The sequence below is a fragment of the Castanea sativa genome, chromosome 4 (assembly GCF_040712315.1).
Source record: "Castanea sativa cultivar Marrone di Chiusa Pesio chromosome 4, ASM4071231v1".
Taxonomy (NCBI): domain Eukaryota; kingdom Viridiplantae; phylum Streptophyta; class Magnoliopsida; order Fagales; family Fagaceae; genus Castanea; species Castanea sativa.
The window spans coordinates 1,787,435-1,797,076 of NC_134016.1; the positions used below are offsets into that span (position 1 = coordinate 1,787,435).

Genomic DNA, 9,642 nt, shown 5'->3' on the forward strand with positions numbered 1-9,642 from the left:
ACTAGCTCTTGTGATTGGGGAAATTTTCTTGAGGCTTGACTGGCTTGTCTGTTGACTAGGGTGAGGGGTGGATGAACACATAGGGCCGGGTAAACAATAATTAAATCGGTGTAATGTGCACATCAACCCATGGGATGTGTAATGTGCACATGGGATGTTTGAATTTTAATTTTTACACATTAAAGTTTCAGAATTTGAAATTTACTATATGGAGTTTAAGGGTGTTTGGATTTACATCATAACATTTCGAAATTTGGATTTTACCTCCCTAAGTTTTAGGTGTGTTTAGATTTTAAACTCTAAAATTTGGGATGTTTAGATTTTACACCCTAAAGTTTTAGAATTTAAAAGTGTAACATCCAAATATTCTCAAACTCAAAGAAGTAAAATTCAAATTCTGAAACATCAAGGTATAAAATTCAAAGAGTGTAAAATCTAAACACTCTCAAATTTTAGGGAAGAAAATTCAAATTCTAAAACATCATGGTGTAGATCCAAATACCCCTGAGGTAATTTCAAATTCTAAAACTTTAGGATATATAATCCAGACACCCCAACCTTGCTCGGCGGAATGTGCAAATTGACCCTAAGTGCTTCTTTTGCGGCCAAAAGGATGAAACAACCGTCTATTCTGTGGGAGTGCCTATTTGCCAGTAACGTCTGGGCTTTGGTTTGGGGCAAGTTGCAAAAGAGCAGTTCTGTGGCCGAGAATTTCTTCATGCTTGCACGTCATATGATACAGAGGCTTGATAGAAAGGAACTCGAGCTGTGGGCTATAACGTCGTGGTCTTTGTGGAATGCTTGTAATCTTTTCCAGTTTAAGCATTTTCAAACCCACCCAAGTGAGATTTTTAAGCAGGCAAACTCCTTGCTCGAAGAATATCAGAGACTTGCCAAGTCCCTCCCCCACATATGAAATATCTGTTTACGAGTAATAGGTCCATTGTTCTTTGGGCCGATTTCAATACTGTAAAACTCCTGGGCCAGGCTTTCTGTTGTATTTTCTTTTGATCAATGTACTTCTATCATTTCAGTCAAAAAACTCCCTTGGGGCTAGTGTGAATGCTATTAAACCAATTAATAGTTATATCTCTCCAAGAGAATAACAATAACTATTCCTTAATATATGTAGAATAATATTAAGAATTAATATATCTCAATAAATACAAACCCCTCTTTGCATATAATAATTATTAAAAAAAATCCTTAAAAATAACATTTCATTTATTAATCTTCTCTAAATGTATACATATGAAATTGGAATACAAAATGAACCGATTGTCAAATACAAGTGTAGAATTTTCTTTCTCAAAAAAAAAAAAAAAAAAGTACTAAGGTGTAGAATTTTTTTTCAATTTATTTATTGTACCAAACGTGGTCTTATTCACGAGCGACTACGAGTACTTGTTTTCCAACATTGCGGCCACTAAAGAGTCCTAGGAGAGCTGCTGCCCCATTCTCAAGGCCTTCAGCTAAGTCTTCCACATAAACTATCTTTGATTCTCTAATGTATGGCAATATGTGGTCTAAGAACTTGGGATAGAGGTGATAGTATTCAATAGCTGCAAATCCTTCCATACGAATTCGCTTGTATATGATAAACAACAAATTTTTAATCCCTTCAGGCTCATCAAGATTGTAGGTTGAGGTCATTCCACATCCAGATATGCGCCCGTGGTCTCTCATGTTTAGAAGAACTGCATCAAGCATTTTCCCTCCAACGTTCTCAAAGTAAATGTCAATACCGTTCGGGAAATACCTGCCATGCCATAATAAAAACCAATAGTAATGTGTATTGTATTAATAAATAAAAAGGTTAGATTATATATTTTGTGAAAAATAACTTAATTTTTTTAGTACTATTGGATCACTTTATACCAAACAGCTACGATTTTATATAGTTTAACCCTATTTTGTAACATTAAAGAGAAAAATTAGAATATATATATATATATATATATATATATATTGATAGTGATGTTATTACAAGGTAACGGAACATTAAGAAGCTGACGGAAGTTCACTCGTTACATACTAAATGCGCGTTAGGAAACTGACGACAATACGCTATCCGTCAACTGCTATCATTGACACCTCTTTAGCATTCATAGCCATGCCCCTCACGCAGCAACGTTAAGCTGACGGATCACGTGGACGAGTCAGGGGTGACGACCTTGGCTGTAAGGTCTTTGGCTGATGTCCTTGGCTGACGGACCACGTTGGCGTACGTAAGCTGACGACAGTATAGGAGTTACACGTTGGCTGACGACCTTGGCAGGTGAAGGCTGAAGGTATAATCCAACTTTCATTTTTAGCCTATCTTGACCTCTGCCTATGTGAATATAAGGAAAGTTCTTGCGCTACGCGTTCGACTTAGTTAAGAAGATTCCTATAAGGAAAGGGCTCAACACAATAGGCAAAGATCCGTGAATTACTCTTTTTAAAAGGGAAAGTACTTCTTCACCAAGGCGCCTATTTCGGCCACACACCACTATATATACCCCAAGACCCCCATGACCCAAAGGTACGCACAATTACCTCAACTCTGGCATTCTAGGGTTGTTTAAAGATTCTAACTTGATCGTCGAAGGGTCTTTGGCCGGCACCACACCGGTGCTCTCTGTCGACCACCTACTTTTTTCTTCGCAGGTGTTGCTTCAAATCGGTGGAGTACTAGCAGCTTACTGGTGATCTCTTAGGCATCATCATATATCATATAGAAAAAAGTGAGCTTTAAAAGCTTATGGTGACATTTTAGATTGGTACCACTACCACATATGTGTGACACACAGTAGCAAATACTGACCTTTTCAAAGCAGCATTCAAATCATGCTCCTCTTTATAATTGAAAGCCTCATCGAACCCAAACTTGTTCTTCAATAAATCAACCTAATTGAAGACAATAAATAAGTATTCATTTAACAGAGGTTATATATGCAATTAGCACCATCTCTCCTTTATCAAGAAACAAAAAACAAGAAAGTAATAATTTCATATGTACACTATTTCCAGAACATCAGTAGAGACATGCAACGTATTTCATGCCACTAGCTCTCAAAGAGAGACTTAGATATGAAAAATTAGATGGTGACTACACAAAGTCGATAGATAGTCAAAAATTCAAAAATTTCTAAATTCTCATAATGTTAGTTCAATATATAAATGAAAAATAATAAAAGTATTACAAGTTTCAATACTTGATGACTAGTGTAAATGGTTTCAAAAAACAATTATTAAAAAAGAAAAAAGACAAATTAAAAAGGTGATACATTAGTGGTTAAATTGTCACTGTCACGTCAATTTTCAATTATAGTTTGCTTTGAATTTGTAAACTAATATATCAATTTATAATGTTCTTATAATAAAATTCTAATACCTTGACATCACTTGTTATTTATTACACATGTATATGCCATGAACAATTTAAAAGCATACAGTGGTCAAAGGGAAAGCAATCGATCAGTACTAATTTCCGGGAAGCTACGCAACAAAAAGATTCCCTAGAAATTATATAACTAAAGGAATTATCCTGATATTACTTTTTTTTTTTTTTTTTTTGAGGAATTAGGATTTTAAAATTAATTAATCACTAAAATAATATATGCCAATATTGTTATTAAAAATAAAAACAAAAATGATGAGATATTTAATTTCTAAAAATACAAAAGAAATATAGAAAAAAATATATAATTGAACATGAGATTGCATAGTTTATTATATGTTATCTATACAATATAATAAGTTACCAGATCTTTTTTAATAATAATAAATAATAATAAAAAGAGTTAGTAGACCTTTTCTTGACTTCCTGCACTTCCAACCACATAGCAACCCGTCAGCTTTGCGAATTGTCCAACGAGCTGACCAACTGCGCCGGAAGCAGATGAAACGAAGACATATTCCCCTTTCTTAGGAGAACAAATTTCGTAGAAACCAGCATATGCTGTTATACCAGGAAAACCTATATATGAACACATTCAAAATATGGAGGGGAACCAAAAAAAAAAGAAGAAAAAAGATCAGCATGAATCTAATTTGTCAATCGTTTTTATATTATATGAAAAAAAAATTATATTATCTTCAGATCAAAGAAAAAGAAAAAAAAATACGGATAAGATTTTATTTCTTCTATTTAAGGGTGTATATATGGTTCAGATATATCTTATATTTATAATATTTAATCTAAATCTTGATCATTAGATCTTTAATTCAAAAAAGTATCCTTGTGATGAGCACAAGTGACAGTAAAAGTACAAGCACATATGATAATTTGAAAAGTGAAAACCACTCGCTAAAGAAAAAGAAGCAAACTCAATTATAAAAGTTGCCAAAATATCAATTTGTCATCTCACCAAATTTTGAAATATTGTGGAAGATTTTATAGCCATAGTTGATTGGATAAGTTAAATATATATATATAGTGAGAGGCAAAATTAATGACCACCAAACCAAATAACTGACCAAGAATTCCAGTGTAATAGGAAAGTGGTACGTCTGTATGGTGAATTTTGGTAAGGTTAGGTTCCTCAACTAGGCTGTACTCTTCCCATACAGCTGGTCCCCAAACAAAGTCACCTTCTTTGTAGTCTGGATGCCTGGAATCCAAAACCTTAGCCACTCCATACCCAGATAATGCCTGCATTTTTGCACCAATTCACAATCACTAGCTCAAAACTCAAAACTTATAACTAATCAATTTGCATTAATAGTCATATCTACATCCTAATACAAAATTATCAAAATATATATAATCTAGAGAGTCACAAAACATTTCACAAAAAATAATTCACAATTGTTGATGAGTCAAATTGCGATAGGCCCAAGTAAGAACGAATAAAAATTTACTAATTTAACTGTTGTAAAAATTGTTGTGTATTACTGTATTTGTGTACATGAAAATAGAGACTTACCGAGCCAGGGGTATAGGAAGCGAAGACCGAATCTTCAGCTCTATTCATGCGAATCCGCATAACGGGATCGCATGATAAGTATAGGTTCTTCAACAGAACTGCTTTTGATCCATTTGGGATCTCCAATTTGATAGTACTAGTTTTCACGTACATGTCTGATTCTTTGGCAGAACCGGTGACATAGTCCCTCAATATCAGCTGCTTGTTGCTCACTTCCTTTCCAACACTAGCAGCCATTGCCTCTATATCTCTATGTGTTTGTGTTTCCATATTTTTTTCCTCTGAAATGGTTGTGTAGTGGTGGTGAAAGACTGAAATTTGTGAACAGAGGTCCTATTTGTAGTACACATATTCTTAATGTCTTATTCTGTATAAGTGTGTTCTTTTAATTAAAACTAAATGTTCATGTTATTGTGTCACATAAGTAATTGCCTCATTGGTGGTTTGAAAGAAAAATATATATATATATATATACGAAAAACGTCATTGATGATGGTTGGCGCTATACTTTTTGAAGCAGAAAATTTCATTGTATTTAGTTGACCAATCATATTTCTTTGAGTCCGTTTGGATAGAACTTATTTTGCTGAAACTGAAAACTGAAAACTGAAAACACTGTAGCAAAATAATTTTTAAATGTGTGAATAGTACTGTGGGACCTATTTTTAATGAAAAAGTGGCTGAAAATTGAAATTTGTGGGACCCATGAACAGTGCATTTGTGCACTGTTCATAGCTGAATAGTCAAACCTTGCGGCTGGGTTTGAAAAAAAAAAAAAAGAAAAAAAAAAAAGAAACAAAACGCGGACTGAAGACGCAGACGTGGGATCCAAACGCCCTCTTTGTATAACATGGCTAGGTAAATAAATAAAGGGAAATGTTAATAAATGTTTTTAAGGTATTGGTTTAGAAACTATTTTTAGTAACATTTTATTAAGAGAATGATAAAATAATAGATGTAAACAGCTTTTTATATTTCTCATGAAAGTAATATTAAAACTTTTCTATTATAGTCTATTAACAATTTCCATAAAAGCATCCATTAACATGACCCATAAATAAATGATTATAATATATTAAATGTGATGGATTCCAATAATAGTAATATGTTAGTAGGATTGGAGTATATTAAATACCAATATTCTTAAGGTATTTGTTATTTTAAAAAAGTTTTGAATCATGATTCATGATCTGGACAAGCGGCACAAAATTTGATAACAACTAGTTGCTAACCCGTGCGATGCACGAGATTATTTTAAATCAAATGTTAACATGTTCAGGTTTAAACATTTCTCAAATTTCAATTATTGAAAGCTAAATTGGCTCTAATATAAGATGAAACATGTAATATTATGAAGAAATATTAAAAATGAGATAAATACAAATATTATGAAGTAATATATTACAATAACCATAATTTGCTCTTACATTTGGTCTAATAAGTATTACAAAATAACCAATAAATATAATAAATATACAATTGTGCTTGTAGTGGTGGTGAAAGACTGAAATTTGTGAACAGAGGTCCTATTTGTAGTACACATATTCTTAATGTTTTATTCTGTATAGGTGTGTTCTTTTAATTAAAACTAAATGTTCATGTTATTGTGTCACATAAGTAATTGCCTCATTGGTGGTTTGAAAGAAAAAAATATATATATGAAAAACGTCATTGATGATGGTTGGCGCTATACTTTTTGAAGCAGAAAATTTCATTGTATTTAGTTGACCAATCATATTTCTTTGTATAACATGGCTAGGTAAATAAATAAAGGGAAATGTTAATAAATGTTTTTAGGGTATTGGTTTAGAAACTATTTTTAGTAACATTTTATTAAGAGAATGATAAAATAATAGATGTAGACAACTTTTTATATTTCTCATGAAAGTGATGTTAAAACTCTTCTATTATAGTCTATTAACAATTTCCATAAAAGCATCCATTAACATGACCCATAAATAAATTATTATAATATATTAAATGTGATGGATTCCAATAATAGTAATATGTTAGTAGGATTGGAGTATATTAAATACCGATATTCTTAAGGTATTTATTATTTTAAAAAAGTTTTGAATCATGATTCATGATCTGGACAAGCGGCACAAAATTAGATAACAACTAGTCGCTAACCTGTGCGATGCACGGGATTATTTTAAATCAAATGCTAACATGTTCAGGTTTAAACATTTCTCAAATTTCAATTATTGAAAGCTAAATTGGCTCTAATATAAGATGAAACATGTAATATTATGAAGTAATATTAAAAATGAGATAAATACAAATATTATGAAGTAATATATTACAATAATCATAATGTGCTCTTACATTTGGTCTAATAAGTATTACAAAAGAACCAATAAATATAATAAATATACAATTGTGCTTACATCTTCAAGCTTTATCCAATGCTTTTCAAGAATGTATTTCCTCCATTTCTTAGGCGGTTCTCTTTTCTCAACTTCTTCAAGCTACTTAATTTTTCGCCAAATTAGTATCAAGTATAACACCAAATTATACCAATTCATCAAAGATTTACAATGTAAAACCAAACACTCTTAATGTCAATAAATTTTATAATAACCCCACCCCAATTTATTCTACAATTTGACATCCAATTCTCTTTTAATAGCATCCAATGATTCATTGTATATTAATAATTGATGAAAATTTTTAAATAATAATAATTTATATCAATACCTGTAAGCTCCTTCAACAAAATCACCAAGCAAGTCCAATTGCTTCCACTAACAGTACTGAATAGAGTCTATAAAACTGTATAGAAACACATAAAAGAACTGAATAGAATTTGTAAGCCAACAAATAACAAAACAAAAAAATAACTATATCTCTACCTTTCAACAACAACCATCATAAAAGAATTGAAGAAAAAAGAATTAAAAGTAAACTACAATAGTAGGTACTCAGTTGAATGAATTAAACCCTTAAAAAAGGTGTGTACGCAACATGTATTCCTCCTCCTCCTCCTCCTCATTCATAAATGGATTTCTTTTATGTCCACGTCCCATTAATTACATGACCTAGCCAACAGCAAGAATTATTTCTAACAGTACTGAATAGACAATCACTTTTAAGTGAATGCATTAACACCACTCACAATTTTACATGAAATTTATATCAATACCTGTAAGCTCCTTCCGCAAAACTTGAATTTATTCATCATCTACCACTATAAATTGATGCAAGAAGGTCAGTCCTAAAAATAAATGATTTCTAAACATCATAACATAATGAAAATGATAAATGTAAGAGTCTATAGAATAACACATAGGAATGTAATGAAAACAATAGTGTGAACCGTGAGTCAAATTTTAAAGTAAATTTCATAAGGTTTATCATATTTGTGGTTTTCTTACTTAGTCTTAGTGATACCCATTGAGAAGCTTCAAATAGGGCCAAAAAAAAAATTAAAAATTAAAAAAAAAACCTTTTACAAACCTTTTCTTTTAAAGATATATAGATAATAGGTCATACAGTATCAATTGATTTGTGGTAAATTATGATGAAATAAGCTTCAAGGCCCCAATATTTATAATACACTTAAGTCAGAAAGTAAATTCCCAAAGTCATAATCTATTTATTCTAAAGACAACCACACAAAAATACATGTAAACACTAACAGTTCTATATAAACAAAATTAAAACTTAAAGAAATAAAAATTGAAAGAAGAAGATGAAGAATAAGAAATATTAGAAAAATTCTTACCCCAAAATTCTCAGCCGCAGGTTCATGTTGTCTTTCCCACAATGCCTCTTGCTTTTGCACATCCTTTACAAAACTCACTCTAACTCGAAACACCTAAGCAATCCCAACCAAAATGAAAATATCACCCATTGAAAAGCCATAAAAGAGTCAAACTTTACACATATAAATAGAGAAAAAAAAGACTAACTTTACACACATACACATATACATGAAGAAAGACAGAGACTTTGCAGGTAGTGTAGATATCAGTGGCTTGAACTGAAAATTAAAAGGGGCTGTACAAAGGTCTGAAATAGGTGGACAACCTAGGTGCTTAAATTGGGATATTGAACAGTATTACCGCTATAGTGAGAAGAATCAGCAAAAAAACATCAAGGTATAAGACTCATCATATTCTAATAATTACGAAAATCCTTGTAGTAAACAAAACAAATATCATGTTGTATTGGCATGAAAAAAAAAAACAATAAATAATCCAAACGAAAATAGAGGATTTCCATAAAATAAACATAAAAAAATTTCCAAGCTTTTTTTTTTTTTTTGACTTCACTCAGACAATTGTCGAGCACATCGGGTGATGCTATGATAGGGTTGGCCTATCTTCAAAAATCTTTTGTCTCAATGAGTCTTATGTAAAGGTCTAGAATTTTGAAGAAAGGACACCATGCAATTTAGCTTGATCCAAAATCTACCAACTAAAAAGGGCAACTGATGATATAAACTATACAATATTTTTAAATAACAAATCACAACACAGATAGGAACATGAAAATTCAATGAGTCCAATAATTTGAATTATCTAAACCCTCTACATCTGAACCCATCAATCTATGAATTCAATTATAATTCACCCATGATCCAATTCTACGCATCACGTATGAAAATAATAATAATAATAGCAAAGTAATGTAAATCCAGAACCAATAACCAAAAATTAAAGAAAGAATCTTCCACCTCTAGAGGAAGAAGCCCAAGTTTGAAAACCCACTAAAGTGTTCGACTTTT

At 31.5% G+C, this 9,642-nt stretch overlaps 1 protein-coding gene across 1 annotated transcript; it reads right to left on the reverse strand.

Annotated features, from left to right (window-relative positions):
- Positions 1-1,190: 1,190 nt before the first annotated feature.
- LOC142631163 (2-alkenal reductase (NADP(+)-dependent)-like) lies at positions 1,191-5,277 on the reverse strand. The gene is made up of 5 exons (XM_075805260.1): positions 4,911-5,277; positions 4,462-4,636; positions 3,795-3,961; positions 2,807-2,889; positions 1,191-1,759 (listed from the first exon to the last, which is right to left on the reverse strand). Exons 1-5 carry the CDS (start codon positions 5,178-5,180, stop codon positions 1,381-1,383), a joined length of 1,074 nt encoding a protein of 357 aa, XP_075661375.1. The 5' UTR covers positions 5,181-5,277; the 3' UTR covers positions 1,191-1,380.
- Between the last annotated feature and the right edge of the window lie 4,365 nt (positions 5,278-9,642).

What these genes read in the sequence shown, in the direction of transcription:
- LOC142631163 (XM_075805260.1), bottom strand. Translation starts at nt 5,180, where the DNA reads ATGGAAACACAAACACATAGAGATATAGAGGCAATGGCTGCTAGTGTT. An exon ending in CTTCCTATACCCCTGGCTCG is followed by an intron (nt 4,637 to 4,910) that starts GTAAGTCTCTAT and finishes GCAAAAATGCAG; the next exon opens with GCATTATCTGGGTATGGAGT. An exon ending in TTGAATGCTGCTTTGAAAAG is followed by an intron (nt 1,760 to 2,806) that starts GTCAGTATTTGC and finishes ATGGCATGGCAG; the next exon opens with GTATTTCCCGAACGGTATTG.